Source organism: Mesoplodon bidens (genome assembly GCF_964165515.1).
Source record: "Mesoplodon bidens genome assembly, chromosome: 2".
Lineage (NCBI taxonomy): Eukaryota > Metazoa > Chordata > Mammalia > Artiodactyla > Ziphiidae > Mesoplodon > Mesoplodon bidens.
Genome location: NC_138177.1, coordinates 2222821 through 2246070, shown reverse-complemented (window position 1 = coordinate 2246070; position 23250 = coordinate 2222821). Strand labels below are relative to the sequence as shown.

At 60.4% G+C, this 23250-nt stretch overlaps 1 protein-coding gene across 2 annotated transcripts in view; it reads right to left on the bottom strand.

Moving 5' to 3' along the window:
* Positions 1-15287, bottom strand: part of KIF21B (kinesin family member 21B) — a 44166-nt gene extending 28879 nt beyond the window's left edge. For both annotated transcript variants that reach the window (XM_081224614.1, XM_081224615.1), the window contains exons 1-3: positions 14957-15287; positions 2677-2899; positions 2228-2410 (exon numbers count right to left, since the gene is read on the bottom strand). In XM_081224614.1, the coding sequence (XP_081080740.1) occupies positions 2228-2410; positions 2677-2899; positions 14957-14997 (447 nt within the window). In that variant the 5' untranslated portion in view covers positions 14998-15287. The remainder of the gene's footprint in view (positions 1-2227; positions 2411-2676; positions 2900-14956) is intronic.
* Positions 15288-23250: the final 7963 nt, after the last annotated feature.

The window sequence follows — 23250 nt, the reverse complement described above, 5'->3', positions numbered from 1 at the left end:
GCGGAGGGGCCCCCGGGGCTCGCTCTCGTGTCACAGGCCAGCTCTGCTTTGCAGGTGTGGAAACCAGGCTCTGGGAGGCTACCTGGCCACCCCGGTCCTCTCTGGGCTCTGGCTCCGGGATCTTTCCCCTGGACAGGGTAGGGCAGCTGGGCCCCAGGGAGAGCTATCCTGAGAGCCCTCCCACTCCCCAAGGAGGTGGCACCCAGCGCTCAGCCCTGGTGGGGGGCTAAGGACCTGGTGGGGACAAGGGGACTCGAGTCCTCACGTGGACGAACAGCATGTGACCGTGGTTGGGGCAGAGCCTGGGATGTTACAGGGCAGGAAAGGGGGGTGGGGGGTGGCTCCAGGAGGGAGGGGGGTGGAACTCAGTGGAGAGCCGAGAAGCGCCCTATCCGATCCCTATGGTCCCTGGGGACTGAGGAATGTGGGATGGAGGGCAGTCTGGGGATGCCACCATGGGAGGTGGCCTGGCCAGGGGCATCACCCCATTTCAGATGGTCTCCGGCTTGCTGACTCTTGTGTTTAGAGTTGCTGGCAGGGAAAGTTTCACCTGCTGGCATTTTCACCATGCAGGGAGCTGGAGGGACGGGGCAGCCGGTCAGCGGCCAACAGAATCCCGTGGGGGGAGGGGGGAGGCCACAGCCCTCGGACATCCGAGGCTTTGATGGCCTTAAAGGGACAGAAATACCCCACAGGAAGGGGAAGAGGAAATGGCAGGGACCGGTGCAGACGTGGGGGCCTTGGTGTCTGTCTGTCTGCTGGGACAGACGCATGGCATTGTTTAACCCCTTGTGGGTCACCCTCTGGCATGGGTTTTCTAGGTACTGAACTGCTCTTTGGGGCTCTCTATGGCAAAAGGATGGAGAAAGGAAAAAACAAAGAGATGAGGAAGCTTATAGAAATACACAGCATAGAACATGCATACACACAAACACATATACAGACACACACACACATATACACACACACATATACACACACATACACATATACGCACACATATACCTACACACATACACATAGGCACGAACACATGCAGACATACACAGACACATATACACATGCCTACACACATACACAAACATGCACCTACACACATCTACACATACATATACACACAGACAGACACACAGACACAGACACACACACATGCCTACACATACACACACATACACATATATGCACATATACACACACAGAGGCAGACTCTTTATCAGAAGCAAAAGTCTAGAAGAATAAAGAGAAACCCTCAAGTCTACAGTATAGGTCCCCTAAGGGGAAAGCAGCCACGCTGCAGGCCCAGGAGGGAGCCACGCTGGGGCCAGGGTCGGGGCGTGTGGGGGGGGACACACGAGACCTGGGGAGGGCTGGGGCCACATCTCTCCCCCCGAGGACAACCTGGGTGCAGTCTGAGCCCAGGGTGGCTCCACACCCAGCAAACATCCCAGGGCTGGGGGTCCGTGGGCTGGAGTTTGGACACTGGGGACTGGAGCTGCCCGGTCCAGGTGTGCTAGAGCAGGAGCCTGGTGACACCGGGCCTCATGAGAAGTACCCAGGCCCACCGGCCTTCCTGGAGATGCATCTGAGAGGCCCCTTGGCAGGCCAGAGGTCCCCTCTCCCCACCCACAAAGCCCCTAGCTGCCACGGTCCCTGGGCTCGGCACCCGGACATCCTCCCAGGGAGAGGCAGGGCCAGATGCCAGAAAGGCCCCTCAGGAGGACCTTCCTGCCCTGGGGTTAGAGAAGGCTCAGAGGGTCAGGAAGGACCTCAACCAGAAAGGGACAGGGCAGGCTGCTCTGAGGCTGGGGAGGACCCAGCAGAGGCCAGCAGGGGCGAGAACTAGAGTCTCACTGTGTGCTGGGCTTGTGCTTCCTCATCATCCCCTGAAACCCCTAGGAAATAGGTGTCATCACCCCCATTTTGCAGAGTGGTGAAATGACTTGCCCAAGGTCACACATCTGGTACGTGTTGGAGCTGTAATCAGTCAGGGTTTGAAGAGATCCTACAGGTTCTCACTGACTCAAGCTCCGTCTGAGGCAGGGAGCCCCTTCAGTGTCCCACCAGGTGGTCCTCCGGCTCTGGCGGGGATACTTCCAGCAGCGGGAACCTCCTCACATGCAGATGCCTCCCTGGCTCCCCAGGCTATGCCTGCGGCCCTGGCGGGGAGCCCAGCTTCCAGGTCTTGCCACCCCCATCTCCCTCCAGCCTTCCCACGAGGCCACGGTACCTCCAGGAACTGGGCGCTGACTTTGAACTCAGGCCCGGCCACACCCTGCTCCTGTGCCCGCCGCTTGCGCTCAGCGATGCCCCCGAAGAGGTGCGCGATGGCCCTCGGGATGATGCCCTGCTCCTCCTCCGCCATCGCCACGTCGAAACCGGTGCCCATAGTGTACGTCTTCCCAGCTCCCGTCTGCGTTGGCAAAGATGGAAGGAGGGCGTTACCCAGCACCCTGGGGGCGCCAGCGAGCCCCGCACCCTGGCTGCGTCCCCCTCATTTACCTCCCAGCCTGGGTCCCTGCCCGGCCTGGTCCCAAAGCCACAGCCAGCAACGCAGCAGCACCCTCGGACCACAGACAAAACTGCAGCTGCGTCTCAGCTGCTCTGAGGGTGGCTCTCTCTCCCATCAGACGGGGAGCCCGGGGTTGCAGGGGCTGTAGGTGGGAGGAGGTAGCTTACCTGCCCGTAGGCCAGCACCGTGGCATTGTAGCCCTCAAAGCAGCCCTCCACGAGCTTGCTCACACAGGTAGAATAAACCTGCTCCTGCCAGGTGTCCAGGTCGAAGACAAAGTCATAGGTGAAGGCCTTGTCCTTCCCCAGGAGGACCTGGGGCTCCCCCGGGGTGACCGAGGTACAGATGTGGCAGCCCTCAATCTTCTCTTTTGACAGCTGGGGCCGGATCCTGCCCGGGGTGGGGGGAGTCCTGGGTCAGACCCAGCTGCGGGGGGACTGCAGCCACCGTCCTCCCCGTCCTGCCACCCAGCGTCCACCTCCCCCAGGCCCCTCCTGCCCCACAAGCGGGAGGAGAAGGAAGGAAACCTAGGATGAGGGCAGCTTTGTAATACTACGCTAACAATAAGTAGCACCCCCCAAAGCAGCAGCTGCTAACATTTTATGAGCACTCCATGTATCCAATCTATGTTAAAGGTATTTTACCTAAATGAGTTCATGTATTCTTTACCGTAAACCGGCGAGGTAAGTATTATTTGCCTGATTTTACAGAGGAGGAAACAGAAGCTGGGAGAGTTTAAATGACTTGCCCAAGGTTGTGTAACGGACCGTGACAGGTCTGACTGACATTAAGCACATGCTCCCAACTGGAGCGTGTGAGTCTGTCACAGAGCGGGGGAGAGAAGGCAGCTGGCCCCCTTCTGGGGAGGCAAAGCCCAAGACCAGGCAGGAGAAGGAAGGGCGAGCCCTGGCTGCTCCTCCCGGGGCTCCATTCCGCAGGAGACCAGCGTCTCTGCCCAGGCCTGCAGGGTCTGCAGGGACCCCCAGCTCAGGACCCGCCCCCCTCTACGAGATGCCGGAGGAACAGTCTCAGGCACAAGCTCCTTCCTCTCAGGGAGCCAAGGGGGCCACCAGACTAGGCACAGCCCTGCAGAGCAGGTCCAGGCAAAAGGTGGAGAAAGGCAGGGACCTCCAGCAGGGGCACCAGCCACAGGAGGGGCCACATCCCAGACCCTGGGGGCACCCCGGTAAAGAGGAAGGCAAGTGGCATCAGGGCTAAGGGGGGGCGCAGCCTTGGACAGGGCCGTCTCCATGCGCCGCCCCTTCCCCTCTTCTAAGCGGCCACTGCCGGAGGAGGTCCCCATGACAACCAAGTGGGAGTCAGTGAGCATGCGTGTATGTCGGGATTGGCAGGGAGCACCTCCTGATGCCCAAAGTAAGGCGGGGGGTGGGCTCCGCCGCTCATGGGCTCACAAAGCCAGCCCCTCTGCCGGCCTCTCACAATGAACTGCTTGTCAGCATCCCTCTCCCTAAGCCAACATTTACTAAGAGAAGAAAAGAGTGCGAGGGCCAGGCCGGCAGGCGTCCAGGACCTTGGGGCGCCTCGCCGCAGAGGCGGGCCCTCCAAGCCGCCATCCTGTCCCTGTCCCCGGCTGTCCAGCCCCCGAGGCCCCTCAGAGCTGCAGGCCAGGTGAGGTGCTCACCTGGGCCTGCTACCTGCACTTTGCCGCGAGGGGGTTAAAGAGGCCGGGGGAGCAGGTGGTTAGAACCCCAGGTCCAGTCCACACCCATGGACGGTGGCCTTCCTTCAGCAGCCTTTCCCCTGAGGTGTGGACAGGTCCTCACACCATGGAGGCTGCCAGGTCCGGACGTCCAAGGAGGCTACCACCCCCTCCCCCCATCCAGCTGCTCCGGGCCAGGCTGAAGTGAGAATCTAGCTTCTCAGTCTCCCCCAGACTGGTTTCTGGCTGGGAAGGGAGCTGTGGATTCCACCCATCCTTTCTGCACCTGCAGACCAGAAACCTGACCTGCCAGTAAGATGCCCAGGCTGCAGCGCTCCCACCTGGACCGCCGGTGGTGGCAGCCGACACGCACGACCACACCGAGGGGGACGCTGTGGTCCCCACCGTGGACGAGGAAATGGATGGTGCCCGGCCAGTCACAGGCAGCAGGATCTGAGGCCAGGCGGGGCGTGCTCTGCTGCTTCGATGCTCCTGTGCTTCACGTGGCTGAGGGGCAGGGCCCAGCGTGCCAGCCAGTGACCTCAGAGGGGACCGGGCCTCAGGCGGGCAATCAGGAGCTCGGGCCCGGGGGGCCCAGGGTGTCCAGGGCTCCCAGGGGGACCAGGGGCCTGGCGGGGGGCAGCCTCTGAGGCCCCTCCAACTCTGCTGGCCGGCACCAGCTCCCACAGACGCCCTCCCTGCCACATGGGCTGCTTGCGATGGGATTTCTGGATCCAGTTCAAACACCATTTAATTACCACAAGCAGATGGCAATGCTGGTGATTGGAGGAAATCGAATTAGGGTCCCGGGAGCCAGTGGGAGCGGGGAGGGGAGCAGCAGCCCTGCCGGGCAGAGCCGGTTGACAAGGGACCAGCTTCCGCCCCACCCACCAGCCCCCAGACCAAGAGGGCGGCCAGAAGAGCAGCCTAGGAGACAGGGCGTAAAGGAGGGACCCCAGGTGTCACGGGGTCAGCCAGGCATTCACCCTGGGACCCTCCAGAGCCTGGCACATCCTGGTGTGGGGTCCTCTGGGGTCAGAGAGCCAGCCCCATTCTGGCTGGGGGCCCATTCTACGCACCAGTGTGCTTGGCAGGTATGATGGGTGAGTACTGCTACGCAGAGAATGGGGTACCAGCTGGGAGACAGAGGACACGGGCCCAGGGTGAGTCACTAGTTACCAAAGCCACTGACCTGGATGAGGAGGGGAGCGTGTTAGTCCCAGGAATGGGCCTTGAATGAGTAACTGGAGATGGCAGCAGAGCCAATGAAGATTGCAGGGATGCTTTCCATGTGCAGGTGCTGGGCCAGGCACCGGCCACGGACCACCTCACTTAAGAGAGGTGATGAGCTAGGGATTTCAACGCCCACTGTCCAGAGAGGAAAGTCGAGGCCTGAAGCAGTTGAGTCACACACAGTAAATACAGGGAAGCTGGGAGTCTGAAGCCTGCGGGTTCTCCACTTGTCCAGCTGCCTCCTGCCCGGGAAGCTCAATGTCTAGATGGGTACATAAACTTCCTCCACGCATCACCATTAGGGGTAGGAGGCAGCCCGGGGGAGTCCTACCACAGGCTCACACATGCGCCAGGCTGGGCTCCGGCGCCCAGCCTTCAGGGCACAGTCCAGCGGGGGTGGGCATCCTGGGGCGCCTGCCCACCACACGCTGCCCAGTGGACAATCTGAACCCAGGCCCTGAAGACAGGAGATAAAGACGGTCCCTGGACAAGCCCCTGTCCCCTCCTCCTGTGGTCCAGGAGCCCCCGCTTCCTCCTGTGTCATCTGGACGACCTCTTCCCAGCTTTAACTTTCTAAGAACTCCATCGCCCTTCCCTCCGGCAGCTCCTGTCCCGGCCCCGCCTGGGGTGAGGTCACTTCTGTGGGCTGCCCTGAGAGCTAGTGGCCCTCCGCCAGCATCACTGCCCCAGATGAGGGGAAGGAGGCTGCTTCCGGCTATGCACGGTGGCAGGATGGCACCACTCCCAGCCCTGTTCCTCCTTTGGGGCGCGGGCGGGAGGTCAGCGGTGGGAACCAGGTTCCAGGGTCTTGCCAATAAACCATGGACGCTGGGTGCTGTGGACCAGATGCAGGGCCGGGGTGAGGTGAGTGAGGTATTCGCCTCAAGTGCAAAATTTAAGGGAGCATGAAAAAAACTCACTCAGTAATCAAGATAAATCATGATTTAATGCAATGTTTGGAAACTCAAATTGGCAAACCGTGCTGCCTGTTTTTGTCAAAGTTTTGTGGACCCAACGTCCAGTATCATTTCTATCCAGAGACCCCCCTGAATGTCACCCACGGGCACCTCACCCCGAGCCCCATCCCCCCCAAAACCTCCCCCATCCCTTCTCCAGGTCCTGCATGGGGAGGGCGGGCGGACGGCCCCACTAAGAAAGGCCCGGAATCTCCCAGAACAGAGACCGGTCTACTCGCCACTCGGCAACCCGCAGAGAGGGCGGTGGGAGGGGGCGGGGGCGGGGACGGGGTCGCGGAGAAAGGGGCGGCGCTAGCGCTTCGGAGGCGGGATCTGGCCCAGGGTCCTCGGTGCGCAACGGGGCGGGAGCTGGGGTGCTGTGGCTGGTGATTTTAGTATCTGTCCACACACGCTGGCGCAGAGGGACTGCGGGCGCTCGTGGCCGCCCCCTCACGGGCTGGTGCTCCAGGCGGGGGACAGAGGCCGCCAGCCCGAGCCCAGGCCTGCGGCAGCCACTGAGCTCGGCGGTCCCTGGGCTCTTCGGGGAGCCGGCACAGGGCGGAAGGAGCGGACAGGGGAGACAGGCAGGCCCCGGGGATGCTGATACCGCCCAGGAGGAAAAGTCCCTCCCTCAAAGGGTAGCCGGCCGGAGCCCCACACCCCACCCCGTCCTCGGTGACATCGCACAAAGCCGGCCAATCATCGCCCAGGGCTCCGCCCAGTAACCTTGGGCTGGGGGAGGGGCGGTGGGTGTCGCTCAGCTTCTCAGGTGAAATCCGTCCTGCCCAATCAGCTGCCTCCGGTCCTTCCTTTGCTCCCTCATTGACCTGCCCCCAAATCTTTGCCCAAAATTCCTAGGGATGCGGCCCCCAGGCTCTTTCCCCTCGAAGAAGTCTTACTTTTCTCCAAGAGGTAACAGGTAACCAAGAACTGTTCCAGAATCCCATAAGATTCTTACAGCTGTGGTGTACGGTCTGATTCCTGACACCCTTTTCTGCTGGTACCTGGAACCCCGTTACATCTCTGCTGACTCAATTCCCCAGTAGGTAATAACCCCGCACTTAGGGAGCAAGATGCCTCTCTGCTGGTCTCTGTACCTACCACACTTTGCACACGTTCTAAGGAGGGTATCCCCCCGCCCGCCCCAATTTACAAACGAGGGCTCAGAGAGAAATTAACGCAGCTCAAGGTCACATAGCTAATTAGTAACAACGTCTTCTAGGAAGACCATCTTTCCTGGCTGTGGGCCTGAAGATTCAGTGCAGAAGGAGGGAGAACCAGCCTGCATGCAGCTGCCCACCTGTGAGTAATGTCACTCTGGGGGCTTCCAGGCTGGGAGACACCCTCTCAGGCCTCACCTTGAGGTCTTTGAGAAGAACCACAGACCCGGACTAGAATCTCCCCTCAGATGGCCACGGCCACCCATGTAACTAGTTAGTCCTTTTGGAAAAAGCCCCAGGGATATAAGCCTATCTGTTCTTTTCTCCTTCAGGACCCCCTAACACCTTTCTGGAACCCTGAATAGGAGCCCCTGGGCAAGTGGGACAGCCCAGGGAGGCCCAGAGAAGGAAGGACGCCCAGCGCCCCGTCTCGGGGTGTGCTGCTCCCAGGGTGGCCCAGATTTCACGGCCTCCCCTCCTCAGGCCAGCCCACAGTCGGCGTGCCTGGCTTCATCTGGAGCTGGGCTGTCGTGGCCTCCGTCGTGGAAGTGTGTGTGTGTGTGTGTGTGTGTGTGTGTGTGTGTGGCAGGGGACACCGAGAGGAGCCCCAGGACCTCCTGTCTGCCTGGCACACCAAACCACTCAGCCATGCCATGACCTGCCAGGGATCACCTCATCCCCGTCAGTGACACAGCCAGACCAAAGGGGAAATCAGCTACAGCGGGAGGGATTCAGATAAGCTGGCAGAAGGAACTTCCTGCCTGCAAAGGCTGTGGAGCCCTGGGAAGGGGAGCTCGGGAGGCTGTGCAACCTTCCTCCTCTGGAATCATGGTCACTGATACCACCCGAGCCTCATCTGATAAGGACAGTACGTAATATCTTTTGAGAACCTATGTGTGGAGCTCCTTTACATGCATGAACACATGTCATGTGTAAAGACCCCTCTCTACTGAGGCTCAGAAAGGAGAATCTGAGCAAGCCCGAAGTCACACACCCCTAATGGTGGAGGTGAAATTCAAACCAAGCCTGACTGTGCCCAGTCTGGCCTCACCCTCTAAGCAGCCCTGGCGCGGAGAGAGGTGGGCTGGAGAAAGATGATCCTGCTGCCAGCTGCCAGCAGGGCTGAGAGCTGTCTGCTGGGGAAGCATTTTCCCATTCTGTAGTGAAGAAAGCCAAGGCCTGGGCAGGGGAAGCAGGGGGCTGAGGACGCAGAAGGCTGCTTCCCTGCGTGAGCACGCCGCCCACCTCCCTCCGCCGCAGAAAGAGGACACCCGCACCCACTTTACCAGGCGTCCTCTCCTCCCCCTCCTCCTCCCACCGTGGCAGCCTGCCAGCTCCGGGAAGGCGGCTGGAAGCAAAATCCCTGCTCTCTCTGGGGAGTCTGGCTCCCAGACACCCGGGGGGCTTTAGCCGACTTAGCGCAGAGAAAGCGTCTTCCCGTGGGGGCCAGTCCTCTCTGAAGCAGGGTGGCAGGTCCAGCCTGGGGTGCTGGCCCTTTCAGCTGCAGGGGTGCAGTGTGGGGAGCCCCGTGACAGCCAGAGGACCCTGGTGTCCTCCCACCGGCCCTTCTCCTGGCCTCCCAGACCCTCCCCAGCCCAGCCTTCCTGAGGCTGCCGCAGGGAAAAGACTGGCTCTGAACCCCCAAACAAGAAGGCTTTGTACGGCGGGGTCAAAGGGCATGGGTTTACAGGGCTCAGCCTGGGGAAAGGGGTCTGTCAGCCCCCTCTGCCTACTTCTGCCCTCACACATCTTCCCGGGAGCGCAGGGAGTGGTGCAGACACTCAGAGGGAAACTACAGGAGACCTGGGGTTCTGCACACCGACCCTACTCCCTCCGGAGGACGCCCTTACCCCCCCACCGTTCATCCCGGGGTTCTGGCCACTGACTTCTGAGGAATGCCCGGACAGGCCGTCCAATGGGGGAGGGTGCGGGGAGTCTTATCCACACCCCCCCAGGGCATCGGGATCTCAGCTGGGCCCAGGCACCCCCAGAATGGCCGAAGCCGGCACGGGGGAGGAAGCAGGCGGGCAGAGGGGCTGGGAGGGCAGGAGCTGGAGTGAGGAGGGGCTGAGGGTGGCCAGTTCCGATCCTGAGCTTCCCAGGCCCCTGCCTGCTGTTGGCCACTCGAGCCTGCAGGACTGTGAGCCTATGAGTGGCAGCTCAGGGCCTGGCCAGAGGGCGTTTCCAGCTCAGGGAAGCCCGCTCAGCTGTGCTCCGGCATCCCAGGGCATCTGGCAGGGGTTTCCCATGACCTCCCAGGAGACGCGGCAGAGCCCAGAGCTGTGCCGGCATCTGCATCTGGTGGGGGACAGCTCAGTGGGGACTGGGCCCTGGGGACACTCCCCTGCTGAGGAATGCACAGCAACAGGCGCCTGGCCTGAGCCTCTCCCCAGCCCGCTGGCCCTGGTCCCCAGCCGCCCGGCCAGGCTCTCCTCGGGGCACCTTAACTCCAGCCTCAGGAAGGACCAGTCCGGCCTGGAGGAAGGACTGGTGGCCTCTGCCACCACTCTGATGGCGGGCTTCCACCGAGGATGGCAGAGGGATAGGGGCTCAGGCATCTGGGGGTCTGGGGATGGGGAACCCTCAATCCCTTCCACCTGCAGAGCAGCCGAGGGGAGAGAGGGAGTGCTCCAGAGGACAGGACACTGCAGCCAACAGCGCTGCCACGTGCTGTGGGCTCCGTGGCCCCTGCCACTGAACTCCACGGCCCCATCCCCCTAGGACAGAGAATTAGCCCCCGGGGTCAAGGCCAAGGCCGAGCATCCCCGCCCCAGCAGGGAGCCCAGCAGCCTCTCAGGGCCCCGCCTTCTCCTAAGGAGCTGCTGGGCTAGAGGTTAAAGGAGAGAGATGGGAGCCCAAGGACACTTGGGGGTGGGGGTGGGGGTGGGTGTAGACTTGGCTGTCCTGGAACTTCCCTAGAGGGCGGCGAGGTGGCACTCAGGCAGGAAAACAAATTCCAGGGGCAGCTGCGTGAATCTCAGGAAAGGGAGAAAGGCGGCTCCCACCCAGTGGGGGGGGGGGACTCCCCCAAACGAGGAGCACGTGGGGACAGGCAGCCCACAAAGAAGGCCCAGCCGGCCTCACCTGCCACATCTGCGCAGCCCTGTGTGCCTCCCCGAGTACCTTCCCGCGTTCGCGGTCACGGCCATGACGTGCGGAAAGGGCTGGAGGAAACAGAGGCACAGAGGTGCCCAGAAAGAGCGAATCAGCAGCCGGATGACGAGGCCACATGGAGCAGGGTGAGGAGGACGTGTTTGGAAGCAAGGGTGCCCCGGGTCCAAATTCAGACGCCTCCACTTACTGCTGTGAGCCTGTGCCCATCTCTACCATGCGCGTGACATCGCCACCTCGCGGGCCCCCGTGGGACAACGCAGGCGTGACACCTGGCGCTCAGTGAGCATGCAGGAAACGGCAGCGCCCAGCCCCTCCCTCCCCGCTCAGTCCTTCCATCACAGCGAGCTTCCTGCAATCAACCATCAATCAATCAATCCAAGGGCTGGAGGTGAATTCCTCTCTTTACCTAACAGTCACTGTGGCTTAACCCAGAGAGACACCGCTTAGATACACTGTAAGGGCTTATTTTTAAAACATTTTATTCACACTTAGCTTCTCAAGAGTCACCCTTTAAGGACGGGCCACCTTCTACTGCATCCAAACCGCTCCTCTTCACAAATGGCCAAACCAGAACAAAGCGCTGATCCCATTCTACAGTGGGTAAAACTGAGGCCCAGAAGGAGAAACAGAAATGGGGCCCCATGACCCAGCCAGTAACCGACTTCGTGGGCCCCAGCCCTGCCCTCTGCCCGCAGAGCTGTAGGAATAAGGGTGCCGGGCCCATGTCACCTCTGCCACTTCCTCAGCCCCTGCCCCCACCCCCCTCTCTGAGGTCTTCAAAAGCTGAGAGCCAATCAGGCAGGCCGGCTGGGGCGGGGTGGGGGGCACACTTCCGGGGCCTGCGGTTACCACACTGCACTTCCTGGTGATGACGTAAGCCCTATTTCTGCAGCAGAAGCCCGCCACCAGGACTCTCAGGTCTCCACTGGCCACAGGAGGCCCTGCCTGGGCCTCAGTTTCCCAGATCTGTGAACTGGACAGGAGGGGCCGCAGGGGGCACTGGTTGGCCCTGACTGGGCTTGGACTCCGCCAGAGTCGGGGCAGGGGGCGGGGAAGGGGGGTTCTGAAGGCACGGCATCCCCACCCTCACTCAGTTTTTTCTGTCTTCAGTGTCTTTGTCCCAAACCACCAATTCTCTTGATTCAAAATTTAGACAGACACTGACTAAGACTTCAGAGGAGCCTGAATCCAGGGGAATAACTGCAGCTAGAGAACCCAAGGGAGAGAGCAGGGGTGCCATCTGACTGTCCCTGGGCCCCTGGCTGGTGCTCCCCATGCCCTTTCCAGCCCCTGCCTGACCCTGCAATGTCCAGGGATGGATGTGGAACCGGCAGAGCCCCCATCCCCACCCTAGCAGACTAAGGAAGGAAGCTTAAGGAAACCAGGCAAAGATAAAGGGGAAGGGGGGTTAGGCCACACTGAGGGCTCCTCTCGGGCTGGGGGCTCAGAGCTGGGGGCTTGAAAGGGTCTTAAATAAATGCACCACGTGACTTGGCTTCCTTCCCCAATCTCAACTTTGCCAACTGGCATTTCTTAACAGCCATCCCTTCCCCTTCTCCCCCCACTAGTCAGGCCTATATTTCTGCAGCCTGGGGCAGGTCAGCTCTCCCCAGGGTCCCCCCCAAACCTCGGCCCCAGGTAGAAGCGGGCCCCTAGGCCAGCCTCGGAGCTGAGGGAGTCCTTATCGTACGAGGGGATTTATGGAGAAACGTATCACGGGGCAGGTTGGGAGTCTCGGTGCGGAGCTCAGGGGCAGATGGGCCAGACTCCAGGGTGGCCTGGGGTGGGGCTCTGGGGTCTGCTCACATGTACACCTTCTCCCCTTATCCCACAGCCCCAGGTCCTGAAAGTCGCCTCCTCTGGCTCTGTACCCCCTTGGCCTTCTCCGTGGCTCTGCAGACAAGCCAGCTTTGATCCTCATCTGGAGAGATTACAGGGCCAAGAGCCCTGGGCCTGGCACTTCTTACCTAGTCTGGCAGCTCCCGGACCTCCACCCTTACACATACACACAACCCCCCCACCCTGCCCAGACCAAGTCTGTCTCTTTCCCGGCCTCCCTGTCTCAACAGTTGGACCCAGGGCTTGCCCTTAGTTATTCTCAGTTAGATATAAGAAAGGGTTTCCAAAAAGACAGCTCAGCGCGGTGCTGGGCTAGACTCTTGGCAGTTCCAAAGCCTTGGCTCTTCCCAGCAACGCTCTACGCTACTCCAGCCCACCACCCAGTCCTTTAAGTGGGACAAGCGATTGCCGAGGGTGGGAGTGGGGGGTTGAAGGGGACCCCAAAGCCCGGAGAATTCTCCCCTACAGCCCCCCAGTGGCACCATCTGCTCCCCGTCCCAGCCCCAGCCCAAGCCAGGTCCTGTCCTCAGCTTTGTGATTAGAAACTGGGCTCTGTCCAGGCATTGTCTGCCCTCCACGGCCAGCTGCGCATGGAGGTCTGGCGTGTGCCTGGCTGGGCGCTTGGGCTGGGGTGGGAGGGGAGGAGTGGGTGGGGCCTTCACCTTCCAGGAGGCCCTGAAAGCCCGGCTCTTCTGATGCTCAAATCTCTCCACCCCTCCATCCAGATCAGCCACAGAGGCAAGGAGTGGGGGCGTCCGGCTGCCCCCAGGGCAATCTCCGTGGAAGCAGAGCCGGAGCAGTGGGCAGGCACAGTGCCCTCTGGGCGGGAAGGGTCCCGGGAACTTCTGGCGGTGGTGGCAAAGGAGCACCAGCTCTTCCTCACTCTGCACAAGGTGCCAAGGCCATGGGCTTTCCCACATCTTACGCTGCCCCAGTCTAGCCTGGGGGCCCTGCTGGCGGGGGGCGGGGGGCTTTGTTTGGCTCTCTCGGGTAAGATGGAGTCTAAAGGAAAGCCCCCTGGGAGGGGCGCCCCAAGTGCCCTCCTTCCCAGCCCCGGTTCACAGTTTCCTTTTATGATGCTCCCAGGCTCTCCCACTCTGCTGCAGCTGTCTTATTTACATTTCCCACTCCCACACTCCCACCCACACCGTGCCCTCGCCCTCGCCCCCCCAGAGGATCCTGCTGCACAGTCAGCCACGCAGCAGCCTGGCCCCGCCCAGCCAGCCCACCAGGCACCTTTGGGGCTCCTCTTTGTCTCAGGCTGTCCGGAGCCAACAAGCCTGTGCCCAGTGATGCTCTAAGTGCAGCCAGGGACGTGGGAGGAGGGCACCTCGGTCTCCCTCCCGCAACCCTAGAGCTGTGGTCAGCAGTCCCCGGACCCTCTCCGGGCTGCAGAGGGCTGGCCAGGTGGCTAGTGGGGGGGGTGGGGTGACGGCACCTGCCCTGGGGTGTTTTCCATAGTCATCTCCGAGTGACTGCCCTGGAATCCTGGAATCTGGGTCATCTACAACCCAGGGAAACCAGAGACCTGCTCAGACCCACCCTAGACCCGGACTCAGACTCCCACCCCCATCACACAGGGCTGAATGATGTCCTCCACCATCCCTTCATTGGTGACCAGTCCCAGACTGGCACTCTCCCACCATCAGACCCCCTCAAAGAGAAAAGTCCAAATCAAAAATGGAGGAGTGACATGGCGTGAAGTGTCCCCACCCAACACAAAGCCCCGCACCTCCAGGTGCCCTGTCCTCTGCCCACCTCACTTCTGCCTCTATGTCCCTTCAAGTCTCAAGTAAGTCCATGTGGCCCTGTCCCACTCAGTTCTGTCTGAAGGCCTAAGTATGGGCATCAGCGTCACAGCATCCTGCCCTCTCAGAGGTAGAACCTCGGAGACACCCCATCCTCCCTCCCCAGACGCAGCCCCTCTTGGGACAGGGCCGGCAGGCTTCTCTCCAAAGCGTTGGACTCCCCAAGGAGGGCCAAGGCCCCATCCCAGCCCTTCCATCCGTGCAGCACTCGATCTTTGTCTGCGGAACCGGCCCGGGGGCGACGTGCTGCCTCCCCAGCTGGACCAAGAGCGCAGGACCAGCCGGCTAGGGTGGATGCAGGGAAATTTCCCCCCATCCAATGTGCCCGCATTAGACAGCAGCCTGTGGGGAGGCGAAGAGGAAACACACAGACGCTCCGGCCTGGGCCAGGGCTGGGTGTGAAATACCGGATTTCCTTGTTTATTCGATTTTCTGATCATTAAGGGCTCCCAAGAGGGACCCGAAATTACCACCCAAACAAAGCCACCTCCAGCCGCCCGCGGGGCCGCCGATCCCTGCGGGGGCCGGGCCAGCACGCGGCGCCCTCCAGCCTGGCCAGCCCGACCTCCACGGACGCCGACTGCGGGTCGAGCGGCTCCCCGGGACCCCCGGACCCCCGCCCCGCGCCCACGCGAGACAAAGCCGAGTCCTCCGCGCACGCGCCCCGCCCGTCCTACCTGACGGCCACCTTGACGCAGCAGTCCCCCTGGCCCGCCATGGTGCTTCGGCGCCGGGTCCCGCGTCGATCAGGGGCGGGGGCTTGGGGGCCAATGTCCCGGGCGGCGGCTGCGGCTGCGGCTGCGGCTGCGAGAGGCGAGGGCGCGGGCGCTGCGGACGGAGGCTGCGGCGGCTGGAGGTGACATGCTCGCGGGCGGCCGGCGGAGGGCTCACCCGCGGCCGGCGGAGGATCCCCGGGGCCGGGCCCGCGCGCCCCCTCGAGCCATCGGGCGGCGGCGCGGAGCCAGCTGACAGCCCGGGCGCGACCCGCTCCCCACGGCGCGGCTCCCGCGCGCGCACCTCCAGCCCCGCAGCGCCTCCCGCCGCCGCACGAACAAAGGGGGCGGGGGCCGGCCCGGAGGAGGCTCCGCCCCGAACCAGCCCCGGTTCCGCCCCTAGCTCCACCCCCGAGCCTGCTGCACCAATCGAAAGCCCGAGCTGGCAGCAGGGGCGGGGCGGAAGCCTTTAAAGGAACCCCTCGCCTCATGTCCACGCGTTTGCTGGGGGCCTGGCTGGGTGGCCTGGGGGTCGCGGAGGGACGCGGGCCGAGGAGCTGACCGCGCCGGAGCCTCGGACCCCGGAGCCGCAGACCCTCAGCCTCGGTGGGACCCCAGCCCATTAATGCGGAAGCCGGGACGCAGAGAGGGGAACTACCGAGGTTACACAGGAGTTAGTGGCTAAGCCAGGGTAAGAACCCGGGTCTCGGGGCCCAGCACTTCTCTGCAAAGGGTCCCACAGCGCCTGGCGGTTTGTATTCTGAAAGCACCCAGAAAGCCTCCCTTCTGCATTTATTCCAGTGAATTTGCCAACCTTTATTGAGGGGGATTCTTGCTAGTGTCTAACTAAAATTCCCTCCACCTACACCCTGCAGCGTTTTAAAGTTCATCTTTGGGTTGATCCCCGGCCAGACGGACCGTCCCTTCTGTGAGACCACGGAGGCTCCAGTGACCTTTGTGACCCACAGATAACCCCTCTCCCCGGCTGGCTCACACTCCGCTTGTAGTGGCCATGGGGGCAGAGGGTCAATGTGGGAGGCCTGATCTGCCCCAGGGAGACAGGGAACAAAGGGGGCACTCAGCTCCGGGCACCTGGGTAGAGGTTGTGCGGAGGTGAGTGGGAAGGGGGTGTGGAGGGTGTAAAGGACACGGGGAGCCCCGGGAAGTTGACACACGGGGCAGTGCTGGGGGTGGCCAGTGCCGTGGGAAGTCACAGCGGCCTTTCCAGTCCCTCTGCCCTCCATCTGAGCCCGGCCCCTTCTCCCTGCCCCCCAGCTCCCAACATTGGGGCCATTCACGGGGCCCCTCACCAGCTGCCGTCCCCGCCCCCGCCCACTTCAACCAGCTCCCTCCCTGGAAAGAGCCCAAGAGGAGGACCCAGCTGCAGCTCCAGATGTGGAAGGAGCGCTCTAGGGGGGCGGGGGGGGCGGCGGGGGAGGAAGGGGAGTCTGACTCTAAGCCTCTTGCATCACCCACAGATGATGAAACCATGCCAGAGATTTTGGAAAGGGTACGGGTTAGGGGCTGAGGATGCATCTTTGGTGCCATCCCCCTTTCTTTCCCTCCCCCAACCAACCCACAGATAACTGCTCCGTCTGTAGCCCAGATCCCAGTTTGGTTTGACCTACTATGGTCAAACCAAAAAATAAAGATAATTTCTAGGGCACATTTCAACAGCAAATCAACACCGCCTACTCCCTACCCAGTCCTGATGGAAAAGAGCAGCGCCACCAGCAGTGCCCCAGGGTGGAGGAGGGGCAGGGGAATGGGGGAGGTCTGGGGGGATCCTGCACCTTTCACTAGCATTTGAACCTAGAGGAAGGTCTTTCTGGGGCCAGTAGGTTACTCCTGCCAGAGCAGGAGGCCAGCAGGGTGCTGAGTGAGATCCTGCACGTTCTCTTCCAACCAAGATAAGGTGGGGAGGAGACTAACCTTTAGGGACCAGCTACACAGACGAGGTACTTTTCATGCACGTTCTCATTTCACGCTCATCGCCTTGTGAGCTAGGCTTTATTCTTTTCCAGTTTTGCCGACAGGGACACTGAATCTCACCCAGCATATAAGCAACAGACCCAGGATTTGACCTCATGTGTCCGGTTCCAGGCTCCCAGATCACCTCCGAGCAGCTGCCCAGGGAGCACAGCTCCCCAGCTTGTGTTCCAGGCTTGTGCTCTAGGATGACAACGTTGCATTTTTTTTCTTTTTGACAACGTTGCATTTTGCAAAGCTGCTCTCCTGCCCACCAGACTCTGGGCTTCTCCGGGGCCCAACTCTGGTTTCCTGCCTCCAGAGGTCCCCTCTGATTTCCGAGAGTAGGTGACCTTCTGACTCACAGTTTCACTGCTGGGAAATGGCGCCAGAGCCGCTGTCTCCCCACCCCCACCCCCCCATCCCTCCAGGTCACAGGGTGTCGAGCCAGGAGGAGCAGGGAGGCACATGGGATGGAAGGTCAGGCCTCCTAGAGGTCAGGGCCTCAGGGCAGCTCCCTCCTGGGCCACCAGGGAGCAACAGGGCAGCTAGATGTCCAGACTCCTGGAGCTGCTGTCCCGAGGCGAGGAGGTCAGATGGGGATCCAAGGGGTAGTAAAGAGGCCTAAACCACAGCCTGGGCAGATTTAGTTACAGGGTCAGGGGAAGCCTAGGAGGGCGCCCGCCCTCTTAGTGGGTGTCCAGCCTCAGCACAGCCGTGCTTCCTCCTCAGGTGTGTTCTCACCCCACCCCCTCCTCCCGCTGCCCCTCTTCCCTTCCCTCCTTCCCAAACCCTGAGGCTTCTCCGCATCAGCTGCCTGCATGCGTATCTCCCCCCTCTTATACACACACACACACACACACACACACGCACGCACGCACGCACGCACGCACGCGCTCCCCTGTGTTTGGCCCCATCCTACCCCCTACTGGACTGCAGTTTGAGCCTCAGCTCTTGTCCCGAGCCGAGGCCCTCCCCCAGGCGTCTTGGGCCTCCATCTTCTCTCCTCATGGGAGCAGTGGGCGTCTGGGCAGATGGGACCCTGGGGAGTTGTGAGGGGAGCTCCGCGGCAGGAGGCTCCCAAGCTACTGCGGTGACAATACTCCGGCAGCACCTGGGGGCAGCCATCTGGCCCAGATCTCTCAGGTCGGCCTGGTTCTCAACCCTACAGTAACAAATCAAAACACCTAAGAGATACCCTTAAGCCCTAGAAAGCTCCCTGATGGTGGCCTTTACTTGAGTCCCTTTCTGTGGTTCTTCTTTAGCATTAGCACCAGGCATTGGCATTTGGAGGAAGTATCTGAGCGTTGACCTGGAGTTCTGGGCGTGCAGGATGCAGAGCTCCCGGCCTCCAGCTGCAGCCCCCAGCCTTGCCCGGCTGGGTTCCTGGGAGATAAGGCCTTAGCCCACCCTGCTGGCAGGTGGCCCAGCCAGAGACAGAGCCCAGTCCTGCTAGCCAGCAGGAGCTCCGAACCCCAGAGAGGGCCTACTGGGGTGCAGACGTGGGGACCTCTGCTCAGCGAGGGCGCAGCCTGACTTCCTCTGTTATGGAAGGAGACAGACTTAGCCATAGAGGAAACCAGAATTTGTTATAAATAGCAAGAAAGAGAGAACTGCTGTGGATTACAAATACCCGACAGTCTTTTTAAAAAACAACAACAGCAACACACTATTTTTGGTTTCAGATGTTGGTGAGGGTTTAATACACCACGTAACCTCAAATACGGGATCTTCGTCCATTCCTCTCTGCAGTGCTTTCTAATACGGTGTTAGAGCCAAAGGCGGGAGCAGGTATGGGCAGCCTCAATGTCCCAGAATCCTAGGGTCCCTAAGGTCATCTAGTTCAACAGCGTCATCTTCAGGTGAGGAAACTGAGGCCCAGAGAGGTGAAGAAACTTGTCCAGAGTCACACAGCAAGCCTCTGATCTGGCACTAAAAGCCGCAGAGGGGGCAGTTTCCACCACAGAGTGATAGGACCCGAAGGCCGAACACCCGAGCCTGGGCTGTGTGTGAGCTCATGATTTGCGTAAAAGTAAAGTCTGCACAAAATAACAGAAGACAGCCCGGAAGCCAGAGTCACAGAGATCTGGGTTCAGGTCCAGCTCTGCCACTTGAAGCTGTGTGACCTGGGCAAGTTCCCTAAGCTCAAAACGAGGACGGTCACACACCCCCTCATCGTGGTCTATTATGAGGTCAAAAAGGGGTAACCTGGGTGGAGCACCCAGCACAAGGCCCTGCACAGGATAGAAATGAATTTCCTTCATTTCCAGTAGAATCTCCATCCCTTGTTTTATGTGCCCCTGTCCTCTGACTGGACAGAAGGCGAATTTGTCATAAAGACTGACAGGAAGTCAGAGATGAGTGTGGGTGAGGCTGGGAGCAGGGGGTGTGGCGGTGAGGTCTGCCTACCCAAGGGGGTCCTTGTTGATCTGGGAGGAGGAGAGTTTCCAGCCTCTGCAGGCTGCTCAGTGGAGGGGCACCGGGAGCCGGGTACGTGTCTGCAGAGGTGGGAGCCCTCTGCAGAGCATGGATGCCCCTGGGCTCAGCCTCCCTGGGGGCCACCTGGCATCTGAATTTCATTTTACTCACCCCAGGGCTGCCCTGTGCCGAGGGGGTTACATGTGCTTTTTATAATCCTCACAACAGTCTGTGAGGCAAATACCGTCATTGTCCTCATTTTGCAGAAGAGGAAATGGGCTCAGAGGTCACTTGGCTAGTGTCGTGGTCATTAGCGCCTCGACCACATATTTCCGGCCCTCTGCCTCTGGCACAGGGCAGGCCGGCATGTCCTCACTCTGGTGTTAGCCGTGGCCCTGTGACTTCCTTTGACCAATGAAATGTGAGCAGAACTCACATGTATCGCTTGTAGGTGGAAGCTTTCTGCGCCCCTGGCACAGCACACAAGTTGACGTTGTTTAGAGCGCACGCGAGGAATGAACTTTCATTGTGTTGAGCCACTGAAATTACGAGCTTGCGTGTTACCTTGGCAAAGCCCACCCTACCCGAACTAATGTCCTTAGTAAGGCACAGAGCCAGAATTCTGGCCTGGAAAGATGCCTGAGGGCCCAGAGCCTCCCAGGGCTCTAGCTGCCCACCTCGGACTCACAGATGCCCCTTTGGGCTTCTGGTCTCCGTGCTGCACGGAGCCTTGTGGGCAGGTAGAAGGGGGTAGCAGCCTCTCTGCTCCACCTGTCTCCACCCCCATGATGTTTGCAGATTACTGGCTCCTGGGGACTCACCAAAGGAGCGTGGTTTCCCATCCACCTCTGGCCGCTGTGCTGAGCTTCCCTCAGCGGTCCTCAGGAACCACTAAGAAAAGCAATTAGAAAAATCCCAGGGCCTTTCAGTACCACTGCCCATTGCCTGCCGAGGAACGGTCGTGAAGCCTGGCCCTGCTCAAGTCACTCTTTCCCTCAGCCCTCACTGAAATAAGGCTGCCGCAAAGGGTTGGGTAACTGCCCAGAGACCCCAGACAGATCCAACTTGTCAGAGGCAGTGTACCAACAGCTGCCGTTTCTGAATGTGGTGCCTGGTGCCATGCAGAGCGCTTCAGAGCTGGGCCAACCTGTACGGCTCACAGCTCCCCAGGGCGCTGGGAGCAGCTATCATCCCCGTAAAACGAAGGACACCGAGAGTTGCCCAAGGTCGCACCACAAGGGCAGAGCCAAGGGGCAGAGCGGGGTTCAAACCCAAGCAAGCTGGTTTCCTGCTTCCTCCTGAGTCGGATCCCTGTGGAGGAAAAGGATGGTGGGGCCTCGGCAGCTGCGGAGCTGCCACCTGCCGCAAAGACTCGGATGTGGATGTTCTAGCAGCTTTTTGCGGCGCCAAACTGGGATGAAAGGGTAAATGTGGAGTATCGCACAATGGACGCTACTCAGCAATGAAAGGGACAGGACCACCGGTACATGATAGGGCGCGGATGAACCGCAGGATAACTGTGCTGAGTGGCAGACGCCAGCCCCAGAAGAGCCCGTGCCTTGTATGTCCAGTGAAGTGAAAATCTAGAAAGTGCAACCCGAGCCGTCGAGCGGCCCAGCGGGTGCCTGGTTGGGGGAAGGTCTCTAACAGAGTCGGGAGGGGCGGGGGAGAGGTCACCAACAGGCGCCGAGAAATCATGGGGGTGGTGGGCATAGCTATTATCCTGGTGGCGCTGGCAGCGCCACGGGGGTAGACATTTTTCAGAAACAATCCAGCTGTGTACTTTATGTTCAGTTTATTATAAGTTAATTATCACTCAACAAACTGACTTTAAAAGAGGTCACTTGCTCTGACTTCATTGCTCACACAGAGATGCAGAGCGGCTGGTGACTTACCCGGGTCACTAGGACAGTCACCTGGAGTCCTGGCCACCTGAAGGTTAGCTGAGCCCTCTGCCTGGCCCCATGTGGCCTGTGGGCTCACTGAGGGTCCCCCTCCGCCAGCAGGAGGACAGTGGTGGGGAATTAGGAGCACAGAGAGGGAAGGTGGATGTAGAGAAGGAGGGTGGACACCAGCCAGAAGCCGCGCTGGGGGAGCCAGAGACCAGGTGACGCCACAGGCCTGGGGACCCGGAGAGACGAGGCGTGGGGGTGGACCCCCCCGCCCCACCTGGTGAGGAGGGGGAGACGGCCCTAGCCAGGGCCCGAGAGGAGCCATCCCCTCCCGCTTCCTCTCGTGAAATTAACAGATAACCCCACCCTGCCCGGGAGCTATGGATTTCTGTCCCAGACGGAGCATCCTTTCCCTGGGTTTTAATAGATATTTGCTTCACCCAAAAGCTGCAGAGCCAGTGGCCAGCAAAGGAGCATTTAGCACATTAAAAATAGGAGAGGAGGTGGTGGAGGACGATCACGCAGGATTAACCTCTAAAGTGCCAGCTCGCCAAACATGCAGCCAGATGGAGGATTTTGTGGACAGTCTTGGGTGCCAGCGCCCCAGGTGGTGTGTGTGCTGAATCTCACAGGACAATTTTAGGGGAATTTCAAAGGCCCTTTGACCGTGACAGCCTGCATCGGCCTGAGGTGAAATTATCTCTTGAGTCCCTGGGGGGGCACCCCCCATTCCTGACTCCTGTGCCAGTTGACAGTGGGGACTCTTTGCCTCGAGGGGATTAGGGAGGAGGGAGGGCGTGGAGAGCCTGAAAGAACTTCCTTCCTCTTTGACTTCCAACCTGGGTTGGAGGATCCCAGGAGAAGGCCCGCCCTGGGGGGCCTTCGGGGATCTAAGTCAGGACCTGAACTAGCACGAATGCGGAGGGGAGGGGCGCCCAGGTCTGCCTCCCACCCCCAGGCCAGACTGATGAGTGCCCCTGGGTCTGGCAGAGGAGGGGTGCCTCCCAGAGAGACAGTTAAACTCACAGTGCCTGGTGCAGAAGCCGCTGGGCCCCCCTGCAGACTCTCCTCATGGCCCCCTCTCAGAGGGGGCCCCTCAGTGGTGACAGGTGCCGGAGCGCCCCCCTCAGTTTGGGCCTGCACGCTGCTCGAGAACAGCCCTGACCTGGCGCCCACCTTGTGAGACTCTCTCCCAACCGATGTGTGTGATCAGGACGTCAGGACACATATACACAGCCCCCAAGAGAAAGGCGGGGCTCTGTTCCCCAGAGGGGCAGGGGTGGGCTTGTGGTGCTGGGCAGTGGGGAAACCCACCCTCATTGTAGTAGGTTAAATATTGTCAGATGGCCGATTTGTAGACCAAAGGGGCAGAATGTTGGCCATTTCAAGCGATTCATCTAATGCCTGTTGTCTAGCAGTTTACTTAGTGTGTCTCTGGCGGTTGCCCTCCCCCCCTCCCCCCTCCCTCTCTTCCTTTCTTCCTTCCTTCCTTTTTTCCTTGCTGGGGATACAAAGTTGATAAAGAAATCTACTACCTTTGGGAAACACTGTATACTTGGAAGAAAACAAGCTGTAGTGTCCTAGTTATGATACAATGTAACAAGTGCTACACTAAAAGGGAGTGCTTAGAGTCATCAACTGAATAAAAAAGCACACGATGTGGGAGCTGTGAGCTCAGTTTTGTTTGGGGACTTACTGAGGACTGCAGCCCGGGAGACAGGCTCTCCATAGCTCTGTAGGGGGGAGTCAGCATGTATGTGATCTGGAAAAGGGGGCCGTGCACTCAGGCACACCTCTCGGTTAGGGGCTGCTGGTCACCAGGAACGGATGTTTCCAATGATGATTTTAGTGCTTTTCTAGGTATGAGAAGATGCACGAAGTTGGGCTCATCAAATCTGAAACTACATAACTCTCTGAAGGCCTGTTCTGCCGGTTCCTCACAAAGCAGGGAGAGCCTCATGGCTCTGATCTCCTTTCAGG